Below are 23,004 nucleotides of genomic sequence, written 5' to 3'. Positions count from 1 at the left end.
TGGATGGTTTTGGCTCCTTTGTCAAAAATCAAGTGACCATAGGTGTGTGGGTTCATTTCTGGGTCTTCAATTCTATTCCATTGGTCTATCTGTCTGTCTCTGTACCAATACCATGCAGTTTTTATCACTATTGCTCTGTAATACTGCTTGAGTTCAGGGATAGTGATTCCCCCTGAAGTCCTTTTATTGTTGAGGATAGCTTTAGCTATCCTGGGTTTTTTGTTATTCCAGATGAATTTGCAAATTGTTCTGTCTAACTCTTTGAAGAATTGGATTGGTATTTTGATGGGGATTGCATTGAATCTGTAGATTGCTTTTGGTAAAATGGCCATTTTTACCATATTAATCCTGCCAATCCATGAGCATGGGAGATCTTTCCATCTTCTGAGGTCTTCTTCAATTTCTTTCCTCAGTGTCTTGAAGTTCTTATTGTACAGATCTTTTACTTGCTTGGTTAAAGTCACACCGAGGTACTTTATATTATTTGGGTCTATTATGAAGGGTGTCGTTTCCCTAATTTCTGTCTCGGCTTGTTTCTCTTTTGTATAGAGGAAGGCAACTGATTTATTTGAGTTAATTTTATACCCAGCCACTTTGCTGAAGTTGTTTATCAGCTTTAGTAGTTCTCTGGTGGAACTTTTGGGATCACTTAAATATACTATCATGTCATCTGCAAATAGTGATATTTTGACCTCTTCTTTTCCGATCTGTATCCCTTTGATCTCCTTTTGTTGTCTGATTGCTCTGGCTAGAACTTCAAGAACTATATTGAATAAGTAGGGAGAGAGTGGGCAGCCTTGTCTAGTCCCTGATTTTAGTGGGATTGCTTCAAGTTTCTCTCCATTTAGTTTAATGTTAGCAACTGGTTTGCTGTATATGGCTTTTACTATGTTTAGGTATGGGCCTTGAATTCCTATTCTTTCCAGGACTTTTATCATGAAGGGGTGTTGAATTTTGTCAAATGCTTTCTCAGCATCTAATGAAATGATCATGTGGTTCTGTTCTTTCAGTTTGTTTATATAATGGATCACGTTGATGGTTTTCCGTATATTAAACCATCCCTGCATGCCTGGGATGAAGCCTACTTGATCATGGTGGATGATTGTTTTGATGTGCTCTTGAATTCGGTTTGCCAGAATTTTATTGAGTATTTTTGCGTCGATATTCATAAGGGAAATTGGTCTGAAGTTCTCTTTCTTTGTTGTGTCTTTGTGTGGTTTAGGTATAAGAGTAATTGTGGCTTCATAGAAGGAATTCGGTAGGGCTCCATCTGTTTCAATTTTGTGGAATAGTTTGGATAATATTGGTATGAGGTCTTCTATGAAGGTTTGATAGAATTCTGCACTAAACCCGTCTGGACCTGGGCTCTTTTTGGTTGGGAGACCTTTAATGACTGCTTCTATTTCCTTAGGAGTTATGGGGTTGTTTAACTGGTTTATCTGTTCCTGATTTAACTTCGATACCTGGTATCTGTCTAGGAAATTGTCCATTTCCTGAAGATTTTCAAATTTTGTTGAATATAGGTTTTTATAGTAAGATCTGATGATTTTTTGAATTTCCTCCGAATCTGTAGTTATGTCTCCCTTTTCATTTCTGATTTTGTTAATTTGGACACACTCTCTGTGTCCTCTCGTTAGTCTGGCTAAGGGTTTATCTATCTTGTTGATTTTCTCAAAGAACCAACTTTTGGTTCTGTTGATTCTTTCTATGGTCCTTTTTGTTTCTACTTGGTTGATTTCAGCTCTGAGTTTGATTATTTCCTGCCTTCTACTCCTCCTGGGTGTATTTGCTTCTTTTTGTTCTAGAGCTTTTAGGTGTGCTGTCAAGCTGCTGACATATGCTCTTTCCTGTTTCTTTCTGCAGGCACTCAGCGCTATGAGTTTTCCTCTTAGCACAGCTTTCATTGTGTCCCATAAGTTTGAGTATGTTGTATCTTCATTTTCATTAAATTCTAAAAAGTTTTTAATTTCTTTCTTTATTTCTTCCTTGACCAGGTTATCATTGAGTAGAGCATTGTTCAATTTCCACGTATATGTGGGCATTCTTCCCTTATTGTTATTGAAGACCAGTTTTAGGCCGTGGTGGTCCGATAGCACGCATGGGATTATTTCTATCTTTCTGTACCTGTTGAGGCCCGTTTTTTGACCAATTATATGGTCAATTTTGGAGAAAGTACCATGAGGAGCTGAGAAGAAGGTATATCCTTTTGCTTTAGGATAGAATGTTCTATAAATATCCGTTAAGTCCATTTGGCTCATGACTTCTCTTAGTCTGTCTACATCACTGTTTAATTTCTGTTTCCATGATCTGTCCATTGATGAGAGTGGGGTGTTGAAATCTCCCACTATTATTGTGTGAGGTGCAATGTGTGTTTTGAGCTTTAGTAAGGTTTCTTTTACATAAGTAGGTGCCCTTGTATTTGGGGCATAGATATTTAGGATTGAGAGTTCATCTTGGTTGATTTTTCCTTTGATGAATATGAAGTGTCCTTCCTTATCTTTTTTGATGACTTTTAGTTGGAAATTGATTTTATTTGATATTAGAATGGCTACTCCAGCTTGCTTCTTCTGACCATTTGCTTGGAAAGTTGTTTTCCAGCCTTTCACTCTGAGGTAGTGTCTGTCTTTGTCTCTGAGGTGTGTTTCCTGTAGGCAGCAGAATGCAGGGTCCTCGTTGCGTATCCAGTTTGTTAATCTATGTCTTTTTATTGGGGAGTTGAGGCCATTGATATTGAGAGATATTAAGGAATAGTGATTATTGCTTCCCGTTATATTCATATTTGATGTGAGGTTATGTTTGTGTGCTTTCATTCTCTTTGTTTTGTTGCCAAGACGATTAGTTTCTTGCTTCTTCTAGGGTATAGCTTGCCTCCTTATGTTGGGCTTTACCATTTATTATCCTTTGTAGTGCTGGATTTGTAGAAAGATATTGTGTAAATTTGGTTTTGTCATGGAATATATTGGTTTCTCCATCAATGTTAATTGAGAGTTTTGCTGGATACAGTAATCTGGGCTGGCATTTGTGTTCTCTTAGGGTCTGTATAACATCAGTCCAGGATCTTCTGGCCTTCATAGTTTCTGGCGAGAAGTCTGGTGTGATTCTGATAGGTCTCCCTTTATATGTTACTTGACCTTTTTCCCTTACTGCTTTTAATATTCTTTCTTTATTTTGTGCGTTTGGTGTTTTGACAATTATGTGACGGGAGGTGTTTCTTTTCTGGTCCAATCTATTTGGAGTTCTGTAGGCTTCCTGTATGTCTATGGGTATCTCTTTTTTTAGGTTAGGGAAGTTTTCTTCTATGATTTTGTTGAAGATATTTACTGGTCCTTTGAGCTGGGAGTCTTCACTCTCTTCTATACCTATTATCCTTAGGTTTGATCTTCTCATTGAGTCCTGGATTTCCTGTATGTTTTGGACCAGTAGCTTTTTCCGCTTTACATTATCTTTGACAGTTGAGTCAATGATTTCTATGGAATCTTCTGCTCCTGAGATTCTCTCTTCCATCTCTTGTATTCTGTTGGTGAAGCTTGTATCTACAGCTCCTTGTCTCTTCTTTTGGTTTTCTATATCCAGGGTTGTTTCCATGTGTTCTTTCTTGATTGCTTCTATTTCCATTTTTAATTCCTTCAACTGTTTGATTGTGTTTTCCTGGAATTCTTTCAGGGATTTTTGCGATTCCTCTCTGTAGGCTTTTACTTGTTTATTAATGTTTTCCTGTGCTTCCCTAAGTGTGTTCAGGTCTTTCCTGAAGTCCTCCAGCATCATGATCAAATATGATTTTGAAACTAGATCTTGCTTTTCTGGTGTGTTTGGATATTCCATGTTTGTTTTGGTGGGAGAATTGGGCTCCGATGATGGCATGTAGTCTTGGTTTCTGTTGCTTGGGTTCCTGCGCTTGCCTCTCGCCATCAGATTATCTCTAGTGTTACTTTGTTCTGCTATTTCTGACAGTGGCTAGACTGTCCTATAAGCCTGTGTGTCAGGAGTGCTGTAGACCTGTTTTCCTCTCTTTCAGTCAGTTATGGGGACAGAGTGTTCTGCTTTCGGGCGTGTAGTTTTTCCTCTCTACAGGTCTTCAGCTGTTCCTGTGGGCCTGTGTCTTGAGTTCACCAGGCAGCTTTCTTGCAGCAGAAAATTTGGTCTTACCTGTGGTCCCGAGGCTCAGGTTTGCTCGTGGGGTGCTGTCCAGGGGCTCTCTGCAGCGGCAGCAACCAGGAAGACCTGTGCCGCCCCTTCCGGGAGCTTCAGTGCACCAGGGTTCCAGATGGTCTTTGGCTTTTTCCTCTGGCGTCCGAGATGTGTGTGCAGGGAGCAGTCTCTTCTGGTTTCCCAGGCCTGTCTGCCTCTCTGAAGGTTTAGCTCTCCCTCCCACGGGATTTGGGTGCAGAGAACTGTTTATCCGGTCTGTTTCCTTCAGGGTCCGGCGGTGTCTCCGGCAGGGGTCCTGCCGCTCCTGGGCCCTCCCCCACGGGAGCCCAGAGGCCTTATACAGTTTCCTCTTGGGCCAGGGATGTGGGCAGGGGTGAGCAGTGTTGGTGGTCTCTTCCGCTCTGCAGCCTCAGGAGTGCCCACCTGACCAGGCGGTTGGGTCTCTCTCTCACCGGGTCTGGGAGCAGAGAGCTGCTGCGGGCCGGGATCCGCGGGTGTTGAAACTAGACCTTTCAAATGTACCAGAAAGGGGCCCTCTTCTCCTGTGATAGGAACCAGAATTTTCATACCAATAGAGACAGGTCCTGCATGTACCATGACAGTGACCCTCAAAGAGTCAACTCCCAGCCCAGAGAGGGGCAGGTTGTACCTCTTACAACCTGTCAGTACCATCAGTGCCCCAGCCTCTCCACACAGAGGAACAGGCCCCTAGTTGGTGTGACGAGACTCATCTTCGTGTCTGTGTTAATGCTTCACAGGTTTCCTCACCCAATTTGTGAGGATCCAGATGCCAGGGAAACAGGCAGATGGGAGACAGAGGGCAGAGGTTGCTAGGGACTGAAGAGATGGCAAGGGTAGTGACGGCTAATGGTCTGGGACTCCTGGGATGTGACAAAGGGGCTCTGATGTGAGTGAGCAGAGATGGACAACAACATGGGACAGACCAGCGTCCCCGAATCCCACATTCCCAATCAATGCCATGTGTTTTCCCGAGTTTAAAGACATTTCTGTGGAAACCGTAAAGTAATGTATCCCCAACCAGAGTAGGGAGTACAGACCCAGGACCAGAAAATCTGAGGCTCATGGAGCGCAGCCCGCTCAGAGCTTCATTGTTCCCAGGACTGAGGACATGGCCTCTCATTCTTCTGTCAGGACACACACCGAGGGCTCTTCATCCAGCAGCTCCGACCCACGCAGAATCTCCAGCCCAGAATCAAGCTCAAACTGTTTGGCCACTCGGGATCGGGGAAATCCACACTGGTGGAATCTCTCAAGTGTGGGCTGTTAAGGAGTTTCTTCAGAAGGCGCCGGCCCAGACTGTCCTCTACCAACTCCACCCGCTTCCCACCGTCGCCCCTGGCTACTAAGCCAACAGGTAGGTGCTCCGGGTGGTGGCCATGAGTCCTGGAATTGTTGGGTTCTGCATTCTCCAGAGGGAGAGATGCTCAGAGCAAAGGCAGAGGCCTCAGCCAAGATGCACCACATGTCCTCACTCACCACTGGAGGAACCCACAGCACTCCTGATGTGAGACACACTCGGGTGACAGACTGCTGGGGACTTGGGAACCCCCTCACAGTTGACAGTGGCTGTCACACATCTCTCTCTGTTTTGTGGCTCCCTTGGGGGACTCTGGATGTTACCTTGTGTCCATACAGGATAGAAGGAAGCCTCCAGCTTCATGAGAGCAACTCATGACAGCCTGCCTTGGAAGCTGCTAATGACCCTCAGACCAAAAGAGGTTCTTCCTCCAAGTCTGCCTCTTGGTACCACTAGAGGGCAATAGTCAACATTTTTTCCCCCTGTGATTTCATAAGCTCTCATCCTGCTATCAACAGGCCTGTCCTGCCCTTTTATCTTTGCCATGGCCACTTATCACTGAGGCGTAGGAAGGAAAGACCACCTGCCAAATATTGCCTGCCCTCCTCTGCTAGTTCGAGCCCACAGCCAATTAATTGTGTCCACTCCCCCAGGTGGTTGTCCTGGACATGGTCGCTGGGCATGAGACATTCCTAGGGATCCCTAAGACTCTTGTGACGCTTGGAATCTATGGAATCTATAGATACATTGCAATGTGGATGTATCTAATCCCCGACCCCGCAGTCTTGCCTTTCCCTGGGCTCATCTCTACCCCTTTCACCCCGTCTTCCCTTACCATCCACCTTTCTCCTCTTGCTGCCTGCTGTGGGACTCCTACACCATGTCCTGAATCTTAACCCTTTGGCTGCAGTCTCAGTGAGCATTAACAACCTGTACCCCGGCTGTGAGAATGTGAGCGTGAGGAGCCGAAGCATGATGTTTGAGCCAGGCCTCACCAAAGGGATGCTGGAAGTGTTCGTGGCTCCGTCTCACCACCTACACTGCTCGACCGATGACCAGTCCACCAAAGCCATCGACATCCAGAATGCTTACTTGAACGGTAAGCCCCACCTACCCCAAGGGAGGGAACTTGGCTTTTCCTTTCACAGGGCTCCGAGTCATTACCCAAAGGGAGCTTTCACTGAGTGCTATCTGCTACATGCAAAGAAAGTCCGGCGCAGACTAGCAGCGGGCTAACACGGGCCTGAGTCATGGCTGGCTCACGTGCCTGAAAAGTAAAACTGCATGGTAGGGAGTTGTACACATCTAGCAGCAAAGCACCTAGCACTCAGTGGGTGCTTAATAAATGACTGATTGATTGGTGAGTACCTTCCGAAGTGGAGAGCCAAGTGCCTGTTCAGTGAGGTTCTAACGATCCCCACAGCCCCTCACAGTTTGATGAGGCAAGTTTGCCAAGGTGAGGATTAAACACATTGACTGTTATACTGAATACTGTTGACGTCATGGGGAATTCTCTTCGTGTCTTCTTATCGTCTGCTTGCTTATGAGACAAGGGCTGAGAAAGAACCAGAGAGTAGGGAAGTGGCCAGCCTCTGTCTTTATTATAATAACCAACTCTTGAGGGCACTAAAGTAACAACCCTCAGGAAGGAGTTGACACTTGCCCCCGACCAAGCACCATGCCCCACCTCTCCATCCCATCACCGGAGCCTGCAGCTCACAGATCCTCAGGAGAGGCAAACCACGCCTCAGCAGGAACAACGGTACTATCTGCTGAGAGGGCAGGAGGAGGGATGTGTCAGAGCCTGCTGTCATGGGAGGCTTTCAGAAGTTAGCAGGATCATGTTATGTCCAGATATATCCAACTCTTCAACATGACATCATTATCTACAGGTGTGTCCTATCTATACTGGAATGTGGCCCATTGGCCACAAGTTTGAAGCCCTATGACTATCTTGCACCTGCTGAAATACACCTCACACCAGAAGCTGTGACTATTTAACACCAGCCTGCACGGGAATCACCTCGGGGCTCTGTAAGAAAATAGACCGCAGGATCCTCCATGGCAGAGATGCCAATGCTGCTGGTTAGGGGACCCAGTTAGAGAGCTTCTGGTTCCGATGGCCAGGATTAAAGTCCGTGTCTGCTTCCTCCATTTCAAGCTGTGTATCCTCCCTGACTCCCACAACAGAACTGGAGAGGCAGTGTGCAGAAAGGAGGGGCTCGAATTTGGGCCTCACCCTCAAAATCGCCACCACGGAGCAGGCCTCCAGGGCTGAAAATTCGATTTCTGTTTCCAGAACTTTCCACACTAGGCTGAGCTGCCAGTTAGAGGATTGTGTGTGTGTGTCTGAAACCATGTGATTCTGGGTGTTCAGATCCTTCTTCTGTGGAATCTGACAGGACTGATCTCTTCTTCCCCTGACTGGATCTCTACCTCTTTATATAATAAGATGAAAGATGAAGAAAAAGAGTCAAAGTTTGTTTGTATACACAAACACTTCCACATCCGCACTGGGCCCCATACACCTATAACACGCAGATACATCTGTAGAGGACTCAGAGTAGATAGACTGCAGAGATAGCCAAAGGTACACTAATGAAAGCCACTAGGAGGGAGTCATTTAGACACAGGAGGGAGAGAGACAAGGATGTGTGCATGGTAAAGGTTGGGGAGCACTGGATATAGGGAGCACCGCATATGGACACACTTTGCATAAGTCGCTGGGTACTTACACAGACGCATGCTATAGATGTCACTAGCCCTGTGTAACGTCCCTAGAGTGCTAGGAGCCACTGAAGTTACATGGGTCTTTCCTGATTTTAGCCATTGTCTTCCTCCTGCAGGAGTTGGTGATTTCAGCGTATGGGAGTTCTCTGGAAACCCTGTGTACTTCTGTTGCTATGACTACTTCGCCGCCAACGATCCCACATCCATCCACATCATCGTTTTCAGTCTCGAAGAACCCTATGAGATCCAGCTGAACCAAGTGATTTTCTGGCTTAGTTTCTTGAAGTCTCTGGTCTCAGTTGAAGAACCCATAGGTGAGTGAGGTCCTTTCTTTCCCCCCGAGATGTTTCTATTGAGGTCGTCACACTGGCTACACTCACACCCTACAGAATGGCACTCCTGGCTGTGGCTTCCTCCCAGTCCTGAGACATCCTTGGTAGCCACTTCTCTCCTCTGGTGCAATTCAGCGCTAAGGGCATCATTGCTGACTGCACAGCGGAGTCTTCCATCCATGGCCCCTGCTTTCTTCTGGAGAGTATTGAACTATTCATCAGTGGAAGGGTTACCCTTCAGTCTGCAGCTCCACGCAGCCTTGGTGAAAAGGAGCAGTGGCTTGGCCTCAGCACACTGGCTAGAGGAGAGGGTGATGGAATGGACTTTGGGCCCAGTGAGATTTATTGCAAGTGTATTCGTTGTCTTTGTGCAGGGTGATGTTCAGAAGCCAGCTTCTGTCTCTAGGGAACCCATGCTTATGACATCAGCTGGCTGACCTCCCAGAGGAAGCCATTTTGCCTCTTATTTCTCCCTTGTCATATCTCTTTTGAAACACTTCTATGAGGAATGGCCCTGCCTGTGTGAGTTAGAGACAGCTTCTCTCTTGGCTGTGTCAGGTGTATGGCTACATTCAGAAGGGTTCCTTTCTCCCTGCCCCAGCTGCCCCCTCCACCATGAAAGCTGACTTTGGTTGCAGATTCTCTGCCTGCATGTCAAAGCCTATTTAAAGACACCCCTAAGAGCTACTCTTTGTGTTGCAGTCTGCTCTGATCTCTGCTGAGGTCTCTTGTGGAGGACCAGGACCAGAGGCCACACTCCATAATGTAGCCCTTGAGTCTGTGTGCAGGTTACACATCACCTACACAGGTGGTCTAGGCATGAGACCAACACAGCCAGAGAAGAGATCAGACTCTCACAAGGTATACTTTCTCCCTCAGCATTTGGAGGCAAGCTGAAGAACCCTCTCCGAGTTGTCCTGGTGGCCACACATGCTGACATCATGAACATCCCTCGGCCTGCTGGGGGCGAGTTTGGATATGATAAAGATACATCCTTGCTGAAAGAGATCAGGAACAGGTGAGGGCGGCCGGCTGGTGGGAACAGGTGAGGGCAGCCTGCTGGTGGAAGCAGGTGAGGAGAGCCTCTTAGGAGGTAGGGTGAGCATCTGTCCTGGGGGATGACCGATCCGGTAAGATGATGGGGCAGAGGGCATGTGGTCATGCTGGGTGGGCTGGCATGTGGTGGCTGAAGGAACTTTCATCATTGGTTGAGTTTTTCATTTTCATCAAAACAAATCTCTCTAGACACAGAGAGACACAAAAGATCACAGTTCTCCTGTTCTCACCCAGCACCCTCCACACAGACTTCTGCTCTCATCATGGAATGGGGCAGGAAGAATAGGGAAGATCGGAGTGCTTCTCCTGTCAGTGCGATCATACAAGTCCTGTGTTTCTCTTATAAAGCAGTATAAAAACATAACTTTAAGTTTAGAATCTGTTAGTGATGTTAGGTAATGTAAAGATATGCCTGAAGTTGGGTAGGTAATAACAGATGTATTTAGCTTAGGAGGAGGGAGGTCTAAGCCCCATTTGTGACGTCCCCTGGATAACATCACTTCCCGGTGTGTGGCATCATGGTGGAGCGCATGTAAGGGTGGGAATTCAGAGAGGTTTAGGGATTAGGCTCTCTTGATACTTCACACGTCCCACAGAAACTACTTCGTTAACACATATCACCACACTGGGGAGAGGGCCCCTATAACACAGGCACCCTAGAGGACAGACCTCATCCAAACTCTAGCAGGCTTCAAGGCTCCACCAACAAGTTTGAACTTGGGTGCTGGAGAGATAACTTGGCAGTTAAGGGCACTGGCAGCTCTTCGAGAGGACCTGAAATTTGTTCCCAGCACCCACACATGCAACTGCCTGTAACTTCAGTTCTAGGGGATCTAATGTTCCCTTGTGACCTCTGTGGGCTCCCAAACACAGGTGGTATATACACAGAGGTGTGTACACACGAATAAAAAAATAAAACAAATCTTTAAAACACAAAATTGAACTTGCAGCTTCCTGTAGCATGCTGGCACTCAGGTGTTGAATTACCTGTGAGAGACACAGTGTTTTCTTCCGCCATGCAAAGTGGTCTTTTGTGAACATTTTTAGGTCAGATGTGTAACTTTCTTATTCTGCTTGTGATCTTAGCCCTGCACCACCACCAGTATTTCCTCCCCTCCCTCGGAAAGTAAACACATACGCCTCTGCATCAGGTGGCTCTGACATTTACATTCTTTTCTTCTACCTGTGCTCAAACCCCAGACTCCCAATTATGTGATTGAGGGTGTGCAATTACCAGGTATGACTTACCAGAGGGACCAGCAGGATTCACCCAACAGCAGGGACAGAGAGGCTCCTTCAGGGTCACCACGACCCTTCCTCCTTCCCTCCCATCGGCCATTAGGGCCAGTAGGAACTTGGCCCCTGTGTGGAAAGACCTAAAGTTGACTGAGAGCTGATTTCACTCCTGCTCTTGCCATAGGTTTGGGAATGACCTTCATGTCTCAAATAAGCTGTTTGTGCTGGATGCAGGAGCATCTGGGTCTAAGGACATCAAGGTTCTCCGGAATCACCTGCAAGAAATACGGAGTCAGATTGTCTCGGTGAGTACACATGGAGGGGCCGGGACCCCACTGTGGGGATGCCAGCACTGACCAGCACGCTGACCCTGCTCTAGTGGCCCCAGTTTGGCTTGGTTTTCAGGGGGACAGGTAGACAGTAGAAGCTGGGAATGAAGTCTGTTTCCGTGTGATTCTCCTGTTTCTCTGGAAGAGGCAGGAAGAGAGAGAGAGCAACATAGACAAGGAAGGAGATAGAGGGTCCAATAGTGGACCATCTCAGGGTGCATCAAGTTCTTATTTTGTTTCCTGGCTTCTTTAAATATAAAATTTCTTTTTATAAATCCCAACACCAATTCTAGTTTGCTTTATTTTAGTGTGTGTAACAAATTCAGAACAGAAAAGTAGTCACTGATGAGATTTACTAAAGGATGTGTATTGATGGGTGAAGACACACTGGATGAGACTGTTCTCATTGACACATTGGATGAGACTGTTCTCATTGACACATTGGATGAGACTGTTCTCATTGACACATTGGATGAGACTGTTCTCATTGACAAAATGGATGAGACTGTATTCTCATTGACACAATGGATGAGACTGTATTCTCATTGACACATTGGATGAGACTGTGTTCTCTTTGACACATTGGATGAGATTGTTCTTATTGACACAATGGATGAGACTGTGTTCTCATTGACACACTTGAAGAGACTGTTCTCATTGACACACTGGAAGAGACTGTTCTCATTGACACATTGGATGAGACTGTGTTCTCATTGACACATTGGATGAGACTGTTCTCATTGACACATTGGATGAGACTGTTCTCATTGACACATTGGATGAGACTGTTCTCATTGACACATTGGATGAGACTGTTCTCATTGACACATTGGAAGAGACTGTTCTCATTGACACATTGGATGAGACTGTGTTCTCATTGACACATTGGATGAGACTGTTCTCATTGACACATTGGATGAGACTGTTCTCATTGACACATTGGATGAGACTGTTCTCATTGACACATTGGATGAGACTGTTCTCATTGACACATTGGATGAGACTGTTCTCATTGACACATTGGATGAGACTGTTCTCATTGACACATTGGAAGAGACTGTTCTCATTGACACACTGGAAGAGACTGTTCTCATTGACACACTGGAAGAGACTGTTCTCATTGACACATTGGATGAGACTGTGTTCTCATTGACACATTGGATGAGACTGTTCTCATTGACAAAATGGATGAGACTGTATTCTCATTGACACAATGGATGAGACTGTGTTCTCATTGACACATTGGATGAGACTGTTCTCATTGACAAAATGGATGAGACTGTATTCTCATTGACACATGGATGAGACTGTGTTCTCATTGACACATTGGATGAGACTGTGTTCTCACTGACACAATGGAAGAGACTGTGTTTTCATTGAGGGTAAAATATGATTGAGTACTGCACTTTCCCCAGTTGCAGAAGTGCAATGTGATTCTGTCCAGAATCCTCATGGGATGGAGGGCATTGATATTTTTTTCATCTTGAAATTGAAACGGAAGGAGAAAACATGTTTCAGTGGTTTTATAATCAAAACAGTTAAGGCAACTTAGAGAGTGGTTCCAGATATCAGAATGTCCATAGAAATTCACTAGCGCATGTAATTCACAAGCTGAGCCATGCACTGTATTCAGTGCAGACCGAAGTCCCGAGTGTGGGTCCTCAGCACCTATGTAAGAGCCAAGCATGCAGGCCTGTACTTGTAGTCTCAGTGCTGGGGAGTGGTGGGAGGAGAGAGAAACCCTGTGCCAGGAAACAGGATGGAGAGCGATTGAGGCAGACTTGGATCTTTGGCATGAAGCACACACATTGTGTGCACACACAAACATACTGGCATCAGGAAAGAGAGGGAGAAAGAGAAGGTGTTATTTCAGTTTAATAGAGAAAATGGTTACTCAATAAATGAACACAACTGCTTATTTGCTTGAGATGAAATACATTGGGCCATTCTGCTCATGACATATCCACAAAGTGAATGGATTAAAGCTTACAAATGTAGGAATGTAGAACCATAAATATCATGGTTCATGCCGGGAGCATGCCTGGCTGGAATGGACTGAAGCAGACACAGAGGCAGACACAGGCCAAAAGGCTGGTGATCTCCGACCTCGTAGGAAACTTAACTCTTTCTTGCTGTTCTGTGCTTCATTAAGCACTGGGGAAACTTCACTGTTTCTATCTCTTATTATTTACTTTATAATTCTGTGCTTGAGTAAACACTGGAAAACTTTTTTCCTTTATAAACTTACTTTATAATTCTCTGGCAACTAACATATGCTGTATAGCATCGGGGAATTTAGGAGAGAATTTACTGCTAAGGCTCCCTTCTCTCTTGCCCAGAAGCCTTGCCTCTCACTGGCTAGGTAACAGGGAGGCTTGGAGCAATTAACTTTTAGTGAACCAGGGAAAGAGAGTCATACTCACAGAATGAAAAGCAGGCAGTATGCACAGAAACACACACATTTATACACACACACACATTCTGGCTGGGTCCAACCACCTGTCTCATTAACTCTATAAGTATTCATGAATACTTACACACCTATGCATATGCATAGCTATATATTTGGATGGAACTAAAGCCCCCACAAGCAAGTTTCATTGAGCAAGCCCCAGTGCAGAAAAACTCACTCATTCTGGATAAAAAAAAAAAAAAAAGCTCCAAACCCTTACTGCTTAGGGAAAGAAAAACCTTCTACCCTTTTATTGAATATGAAAAAGCCCTGTCCTTGCCAGTAAGAAGAAACTTGCTGTTAAGAAAAAAAATCTCTTGTGGTAAGAAGCAGCCCGTCTGCTCTCTCTGCTCTGCTGTACTCTCTGTCCCTGTTCTTTCTGTCCTTGTGCCTAGTTCTTGCACCTTTTCAGGATACATGATCACATGGTATTCCTAGCATCGTTTTTCCAGAAGTTCACAACAACTTCAAATCATAAATTGGGTAAGAAGTTACAACAGAGATGTTTCCATGTGTTTCCATCAAGACTGGTTATCTAGGTAAACATTCGTTATCTGCCATTAGCTCCACAGGTCATTAAGAGTTTAAAACCATAATCCTTATGTCTAAGTGAGCACAGTTTTGTCGAGAGGCAAATCACCTGCCTAGTGTCTCATTAATATGGGAATTTTATAGAGATAAATCCAGGCAATGTTTTGTCTTCTGTCCTCGCACCCACAATAAGTTGTTCATTCTCAGTTTATGACCTTTGGTTATAAGATAATGTTCTCCTAGCCAGCCCAGAAAGAACGTTTTTCCTGATCATAAGTCTGATTCACTCCTGCTTTCTATCTTAGCGCAATTAGCCCGTGACACATGAAGGTTTCCAGAGCCTTAATTGCAGCTTTCATATTACAGAGGGCTCAAAATTACTTGTCTAAATTTAGGAACTCCATAGAATCGCTATTAGGAATGATCAGATCGTCAATTTGTCTACATAGCATTGTTACAAAAGGGTACATCTTCATCGATGTGCAGAAAATCTGCCCAGTAGGGTGGGCTAGTGCCCAGGAATTGTCATACGAGTGTAATTATGCCAGGAAAGGCACATCGACAATAAGAATCAATCCTGAGATGAGATTTCCCAAAGCCTTGCAATTCAGAATTACCCATCGCAGCCATGCAAAACGGTGTGTCATCTCCAGAACCCCACTTGTGTATGCTTTTAGGCTTTCCTAGGTGGCACCCGGAAGAGGGGGATTTTAGACAATGTGTTTTTAAAATAGCTCTGGACCAAGAAATCCTTCTGAAAGTTTCCCAAGGAATCATACCTGTTCGAAAAGTAGTACTCTCTATTTTCTTGTCAGAATAAAGTCACGCAGCACAAAGTGATGTGTAGGCGAGGGCAGATGCCAGTGTGTGTGAGAGGTGGAGGGTTCCCAAGACAAAGACTGTAACAGTGATAAAGAACGCCATGATGGGAAAGACTGAACGGCCTCAGGGGGCTTCCCCTTGCCCAGAGTGAAGGGCGCAGCTCATCTCTCCCTCAGTGGGGCTGCCCTGTACCTGGGTTGGAAAACACTCAGCCTCTGTCATGAGCCCTGGCTCCAGGTGTGCTTTCAGGATCCCCAGAAGACCCAAACCTAGCAAACACACCATCCCCTGTGTCACACAGACTCTTGCTTTCCTACTGGGCTGACACTATTTCTCAGTTGTGATATGGGGGTGGTCTGGCAGGCTTGGTCCCACAGGTTGGCCAGTCATGCCATAGGGACAAATAATCATCAAGTAAGCCAGGGTCTCCTTCCAGGTCTGGATCAAGATGCCTGTTCCTCAGGCAATTGGGGGGGTCTTTGCATTCTCTGAGCTTGACTTGGCTTTACCAGCTACTTTGCAGACCAACCCCCATCCAGGTGGTGCCCCAAATGAATGGTCTTCATCCTTGACAGTTTTGCCCTTTTTAATAATTTCTTATTCATTTTAAGAAATTGTATGCATGTGAATGTTTTGCTTACATATATGTGTGAGTCCACAAAGATCAGAAGAGAAGGTCAGATCTCTGGAACTGGAGTTATGGCAGGTTATGAGCTGCCATGTTGATGCTGGGGAATGGAGCCCGGTCTCCTACCAGAACCACAAGTGCTCTAAACCCCTGAGCCATCTCTTCAGCCCCCGGCTTTGCTTTTTATAAATGAAGGAGTGGGATTAAGGTGACATAAGATGCAATTTTGTGTAATTGATGATGTAATACCTATATGTTTCCAATCAGGATGGTGTGGGATCATGGGAATGTGGGCATTGGTTGGTTTGCTTTACCACTTGACAGGTAAAAAACCAGTTTTAAGCCAATTACATCATTGCACTAACGATATTGCATCAACGGATCCTGTGAATCCACTCTGATGTTGATAAAATTCTCATTTTCTGTCCCACTCTGCATAACCTTACTGTTTCTGACTAGGATGGTTACCTAACTAGTGAGGGGTGGAGGGAGCAGAGATAGAAGCTGGAGGCGGGGAGATGTGAGTAAAGCATTAGGCACTGATGAACACTAGTTGGGTTCATAGTTCCTCAAATATAGCTGCAGGATCTGATCATCTCTTGCACATAAGATCACGACCGTCCCCCTCCCCCCATTTGATTGTTAGGCTTGGTCTAAAGACAACACTAGGACAGTCATTAACCCAGTAGTGAGCCGGTAAAGCGCTGACCTCTTCCTCCGTGTATGTGCTGCATGGATGAATGCCGTCCCTCCAGGTGCTTAGAGCTTCACAGCCGTGCAGTGGCTAACCTGTCCCACCTGTGTGTCTAGGGGTGCCCTCCCATGACTCATCTGTGTGAGAAGATCATCTCCACTCTGCCCTCCTGGCGGAAGCTCAACGGGCCAAACCAGCTGATGTCGCTCCAGCAGTTTGTGTATGACGTGCAGGACCAGCTGAACCCCCTGGCCTCCGAGGATGACCTCAGGCGCATTGCACAGCAGCTGCACAGCACGGGAGAGGTGAGGACTGGGGTGGGCAAGCCCCGGCTGGCAAAGGGTCCTGCCTCATATAATTTCTCATCACAGGAGGCTCTGCTCACCCTGCAAGTCAAACGGAATTTGTGCTCTCTTCCTCTATTTCTCCTTGGTGTTACTAGTGGTCAGAGTCTGGGCTGGGTGTTTGTGGCTTTTGGGTCTCTTATTCCAGAACTTGAAATCAGGGCTTGCATGGTCTACAAAAATAACAAGGTTTACTTTTTTTTTTTTTCAAAGCAAATCAAAAAGTAATAATGCAGATTGGGAAGAGATACTCTGGCCAGAGTAGGTCTCGTGAGTGTGGTTGCTCAAGAGCCTGGGGCTTCTTTACCAGGTCTAAAAAGAGGCACAAGTTTTGGAGGCTCTCTCTTTTGATTGACAGGTTTGGGTTATATAAGCCTTTGCTCACTGTATCTCTTCCCGTGATGCATCTGATTTTTGTCATAGCAATGCCCAACTACACATAGGCATAACATGATTGATAAGGAGCTCTCCCTAAAAAATTTACTTATAGGACACAGTTTACCTGGTTGCACCTGCACCCAAACCAGTTCAGACTGGATATGGCTTTCCTACCATTATACACTGACATGACTAGATTGAATAGAATCTATGTGTTTTATGGCCGTAAAAAGGAGGAGAAACTTATTCCGTTGTGCGTGTGGGTATAGAGGTGTGTGTGTGTGTGTGTGTGTGTGTGTGTGTGTGTGTGTGTGAGAGAGAGAGAGAGAGAGAGAGAAAGTATGTGCGTAAGTGGGTGTGCATTTGTGTGTGTGTGTCTGTGTGTGTGTGTGTAAGTATGTGCACAAGTGGGTGTGTGTTTGTGTGTGGAGCTTGGTGAAGGTTGGGGTCCTAGGACGTTAACATGCATTGTTTGGAGTGTTGTACATGTGCACAGGACATTCAGATAAGGGTCTCAGGCTATCAGATCATGTATTAGAACTGAGATGTGTGCAAAGCTCACATCAGGTGGAACAACTGTTACCCATGCACGTCTGCCTCAGGTCTGCTGTTCTGTTTGTTTGTTTGTTTGTTTGTTTTGCTGGTGTCTTCTAGATCCTGTTAGTTAGCTAGTTAAAATTGTCCGGAGTTACTGGTTCTCCGTTGCCCCCTCAGGCACCCCTACTTCCCTGTTCTTCCTGGCAGCCTTAGGCTGACTGCTCTGAGGTCTCTGAGAGCTCCAGCTCCAGAAATGGTCCTGGGTTGGCAAACACTGAGAGAAGCCCACGAGCAGTCTTCATTCATGGTCACGGTGCCTGCGGACAATAAGACACTCAGAGGTGCATGGTGCCCGTGAGTCAGGACCACACATTTAACGGCCCCCTCAGCAAGCAACTCCCGCCAGATATGACAGAAATTCGAGTCTTTGCTCTTGGTTGTGGGACGCTTAGCCCGGCACAGAAGCTCTGTTTTAACTGCATCGTATGCCTGTCCCTAGAAGTGACATAGCCATCCCCTCCTTCCTCCTGTGAAATAAAGTGACTGCATGAGCTAGGCTGGGCCGAGAGCAACGGCTGTGATTATTAGCAATTAGACAGTTCTAAGAACATTGAGAACCAGAAGCTGGGTTGGGTTGGTTTTGGGTGCCAGGTCAAGGCCTATTGTTCATCTTTTGTTTAATTTTATTTTGCTGTTTATTTCTTGTTTATTTTTGGAGCTAATACTCGATCTAGAGCTAGTGGCCCAGAAAGACCTCAGACAGTGATGTCAGCCTTTAAACTCCCAGTGAACTGCCAGCTGATTGGCTGACTGACTAGCAATGCTGTAAAGTAGCTGAATCCAAGGAAGAACCCAGGTGGAGAAAAGCTAGAAACAAAAGGCGTCTTCCCCATAAAAATAAACCTTCCTTTTTGACAGGCTTCTCTTACCTACTAGTTCTTGACTAGACATTTTCTAAGCCATGATACATAACCCTCTTAATATCATACTGCATTCCCTCTCCCCTTAAGCTTGAGACTTTGAGACAGAAAGACGGGAAGGAAGAGGAAAGCAGAGGAAATCTCCGCCATGTGGACCAGTTCTGCACAGCTGGAGTCTTCTTAAGTCTGGTTAAAGACTGCAGCTCCTTAGTTTCCTCCTTCATGGGTCAAGCTTTGCTCTCGTCCATAAAGAAATAGCAGTATTACTTAGCTTGGAGTGGCAAAGGGGGATGGATCCACTCAATCAACGCCTTGGTGAGACCGGACTGTGTCACCTGGGGGAAGTAACCTCTGAGGCTCAAAATAAAGGCAGTAGAGTGCCAGGGCCAGCAGGGGGAGCCAGAGCTCCATGCAGGGAAAGCCCCTTTAGGAGCATCTTAGTCACGGAATAGCCTAAAAAAGCCCAGAAGGAAAAAGTGGTTTCTGGCTTTGTTTTGTTTTCTTCCCTCCCTGCCCCCAAATTTTTGTTCTTTTAAGGAACTAGACACTCTGGTCACTATCTGGTATTCCCTCTTTCAGTTGAAGGGTTATTACAGGGGCAAATCTCTCTCTCTCTCTTTCTCTATACACACACACACACACACACACACACACACACACACACACACACACACACACACACATCTTACAGGATATTTTTAAAAAGTAAGTGACTTAAAACTTTGCATTTTGTTGGGATGTTAGTTACAATATCCTGGGGTGGGGTGGGGGGTGGGGTGGGGTGGGGGGTGGGGTGGGGTGGGGGGTGGGGTGGGGTGGGGGGTGGGGTCACCAGATATGCTTGTAGTCCTAGCATTCAGTATGATGAAAGAGGTTCAGTCTGGACCACATAGCGATGACACCTTGTCTCAGACAAACTACAGACACCACCAGGAATCCTCCGTTCCTCAGATCTCAGCTGATGTTGACTGGTTATTTGTGCTTTGATTATTTTTTTATTGGTTATTTTATTCATTTACATTTCGTGCACTTTGATTCTTTTGCATCCTTCTTTTTAGTTCATTCTGCACACATTACCCATAAACCATCGGGTCGCTCGCCAAAGACAAGGTTGTTCTCAATAAAGCACATGACCACAACCCAGAAACAGCCTGATTCAGGGCATTATTGTCTTCTCCTGGGGATTCCCCCTGGATATCTCTCTTGACAGCTGCTTTTAATTCTTTTGTAGGGTTTTCTTTTTTTCTAGATTACGTCTCAGAAGCCAACCTTTTCATTCTCTCATCTCACCTCCTTTCCAAGTATCCCTTCGTTCTTTTGCTTATTGCTTTGGTTGGTTGTTGATTTTGTTTCTATCTTTACATGTTTTCAATGTTTACCTTTATGGGAATTTGCTTCTGAGAGACTCTCCTCTGACATTCCTGAACCAGCATGGGGCAGGAGTCTGGTTTGTTTGTTTTATTTTTGTTTTTCTTTTCCCTCCATTAATTAACTAATTAATTTACTTTACATCCCAATCGCACCCCCTTCCTCCCTGCCCCACCCTCACAAGTCCCGCCTCCCATTCCCCTCTCTCCTCCTCCAAGAAGGGGGAGGGACCCCCTGAGAACCAATCTACCCTGGCTCATCCTCTCCCACCGAGGCCATGGACCCAAGCCTCACTGAGTCTCCTTGGGATTCCCCGCTTAACTCTGGGTAATGGGTGCCTTTGGCCTGGGTTTCCTTTCCGTTTGGTGACTTTGAGTTGTCTCCTCTGGCAGATCAACATCATGCAGAGTGAGACAGTGCAGGATGTGTTGCTGCTGGATCCTCGATGGCTCTGCACCAACGTCCTGGGGAAGCTGCTGTCTGTGGAGACTCCCCGAGCCCTGCACCATTATCGGGGCCGCTACACCATGGAAGATATCCAGCGTCTGGTCCCCGACAGTGACGTGGAGGAGCTGCTGCAGATCCTGGATGCCATGGATATCTGCGCCCGAGACCTGAGTAGCGGGACTATGGTGGATATCCCTGCTCTAATCAAAACAGACAGCCTGCAGCGCTCCTGGGCCGATGAGGAAGACGAGGTGATGGTGTACGGAGGTGTGCGCATCGTCCCTGTAGAGCACCTCACTCCCTTCCCCTGTGGCATCTTTCACAAAGTTCAGGTCAACCTGTGCCGGTGGATCCACCAGCAGAGCACTGAGGGGGACGCGGACATCCGTCTGTGGGTGAGCGGCTGCAGGATCGCCAACCGTGGGGCTGAGTTGCTGGTGCTGCTGGTCAATCACGGTCAGGGCATTGAGGTACAGGTGCGTGGACTGGAGACCGAGAAGATTAAGTGCTGCCTGCTGCTGGACTCGGTGTGCAGCACCATCGAGACTGTCATGGCCACCACCTTGCCAGGGCTGTTGACGGTGAAGCACTACCTGAGCCCCCAGCAGCTAAGGGAGCATCACGAACCAGTCATGGTCTACCAGCCCCGGGACTTCTTCCGTGCGCAGACCCTGAAAGAGAGCTCCCTCACCAACACCATGGGAGGGTACAAGGAGAGCTTCAGCAGCATCACGTGCTTTGGGTGTCACGATGTCTACTCACAGGCCAGTCTTGGCATGGACATCCATGCATCAGACCTGAGTCTCCTGACCCGGAGGAAACTGAGTCGTCTTCTTGACCCACCGGACCCCATGGGGAAGGACTGGTGCCTTCTGGCCATGAACTTGGGCCTCCCGGACATGGTGGCCAAACACAACGTCAATACCAGGGCTTCTAGGGATTTCCTCCCCAGCCCAGTGCATGCCTTGCTACAGGAATGGACCTCCTACCCTGAGAGCACGGTGGGCATCCTTATATCCAAACTTCGGGAGCTGGGGCGCCGGGATGCTGCGGACTTTTTACTGAAGGCCTCCTCTGTGTTCAAGATCAACCTTGACGGCAATGGCCAGGAGGCCTATGCCTCAAGCTGTAACAGTGGCACATCCTACAATTCCATAAGCTCAGTGGTGTCCCGGTGAGGGCAGCCTTGGCTTGGGTAGGGTCTTTATGGACTGACGTGCAAGGGCGGAGGGGAGGGGGCAGCCCACCCTTCTCAGTGCAGGTTCCCACTCACTCCTTCTGGTCGCGAGGACACCTCCCTCTACCCAGTCCTCTGCTTCCCGGCCTCGGTCCCCCTCCCACCCACGCATCCCTCAGCCAAGAGCAGACCATGTGGTTCACTTCGGTCACTTGGGAAGCCAGAGCCCCTCCTGTCAGTGTTTTGGACTCTGTATCTTGTCCTCTAATACCTTGCTTCTTACCAATAATTTTATTGGAATTCCAAACTTTTCAATGAAAAAAAAAATTCAACTCCTTTATTGATTATCCTTACCAAAAAAAAAGAAAGAAAGGAAAGAAAGAAAGACACACACACATTTATCCGTAATGTGTATTTCTTATCTTTTTCTCTGCTGTACCGGCCCCTCAGCTTATCTCTTTTATGTTTGTAGGAGAGACTCCCATGCTTGGACCCCACTGTATGATTTATAAACAGACAATATGTGAGTGCCTTTTGCAGAAGAGGGTGTGTTGAATCATCTGAGTCAGCCCGGAGCTGTCACCAAGGAAACGCTACCTCTCTGTCCCTTGCTGTGTGCTGATCATCGCCAGAGGTGCTTCACTCTGACTTGTTGGTTTTGGGATTTTTTTTTCTTTCCTTCTTTTTCTTTCTTTTCCTAGGGAGGGGGCTCTGTGTTTTGTTTGGCAAGGAAAGAGGAGAAAGGAGTCCTCCCCAGAGTGTTCATGGCCAGTGTTGCTGTAAGAAGACATTTTTGGTTGCTTTTGTGGGAAGTTCCATGTGAAGGTGCACATGAGACCTAGAGACGGTCACGCTTCCTCACTCCCTCCCTTCTCAGGTAGAAGGTTGACTTAGGGTAGGGTTATGGAGACCTGTGTTAATTAAGAATTCTGAAGACTGCAACTCGTAACCCATGACAGTCGGTTATTGTCGGTGCATAGCACTTGGGTTCTACGCTGAGATCCTGGTTTGATCACTTCCTGTACTTGAAGCCTGAGAGAAAGGAAATAGAGGGAACACGTTTTCTTGGGGTGATTGAGATTGTGATCGAATTTTAAATCAGCGTGAGGGAATGTGTTTTAAGTCTTCTGTCCCGAGAAGCATGTAATGTTACCATATCATCTGTACATATATATATATGCACTATGTATATACATATATATTGATACTGGTATTTTTACTTAATCTATAAGATGTCGTAAGATAATCAAGTTTGGTTTTTTTCCTCTCTCTTCTTTTGTTTTATAAATAAACGGTTGCTTATTGCATTTGATTGGTTAGTCCTTGATTCAAAAGGAGCACTTTTCCTTGGGTTTCCACACATGATGCTCTGCATGGATCGATGCAGGATCCAAATACAATCTAATCTTCAGGATATGGAAGGCACCACACTTTGCCTGGTTACTTATTTATAGAACTAGTTGTGGCAGAGGGAATAAAAGAGCTTGGATGTTGTTCACTTCTGTTCTGTTTCTTACTTTGATCTCCTGTCTCAGAGGACTCCATGGTCCTTCTAG

General features: G+C 46.2%; 1 protein-coding gene across 5 annotated transcripts in view; it reads left to right on the top strand.

Annotated features, from left to right (window-relative positions):
- The window catches only part of Dapk1 (death associated protein kinase 1), a 161,033-nt gene extending 138,273 nt beyond the window's left edge, over nt 1-22,760 (top strand). For 4 of the 5 annotated variants that reach the window (XM_063276328.1, XM_063276329.1, XM_008771441.4 and 1 more), the window contains 8 exons: nt 5,302-5,524; nt 6,378-6,566; nt 8,314-8,511; nt 9,409-9,547; nt 11,006-11,126; nt 16,394-16,582; nt 20,217-21,445; nt 21,921-22,755. In XM_063276328.1, coding sequence (XP_063132398.1) covers nt 5,302-5,524; nt 6,378-6,566; nt 8,314-8,511; nt 9,409-9,547; nt 11,006-11,126; nt 16,394-16,582; nt 20,217-21,445; nt 21,921-21,960 — 2,328 coding nt within the window. In that variant the 3' untranslated portion in view covers nt 21,961-22,755. Of the gene's footprint in view, nt 1-5,301; nt 5,525-6,377; nt 6,567-8,313; nt 8,512-9,408; nt 9,548-11,005; nt 11,127-16,393; nt 16,583-20,216 lie in introns of all 5 variants that reach the window. The other variant, NM_001107335.2, reaches the window with a different exon arrangement.
- The last annotated feature ends 244 nt before the right edge of the window (nt 22,761-23,004 follow it).

This window comes from Rattus norvegicus, chromosome 17, assembly GCF_036323735.1.
Source record: "Rattus norvegicus strain BN/NHsdMcwi chromosome 17, GRCr8, whole genome shotgun sequence".
Taxonomy (NCBI): domain Eukaryota; kingdom Metazoa; phylum Chordata; class Mammalia; order Rodentia; family Muridae; genus Rattus; species Rattus norvegicus.
The sequence above is the reverse complement of the archived record's forward strand: the minus strand, read 5'-3'. Positions and strand labels throughout refer to the sequence as shown.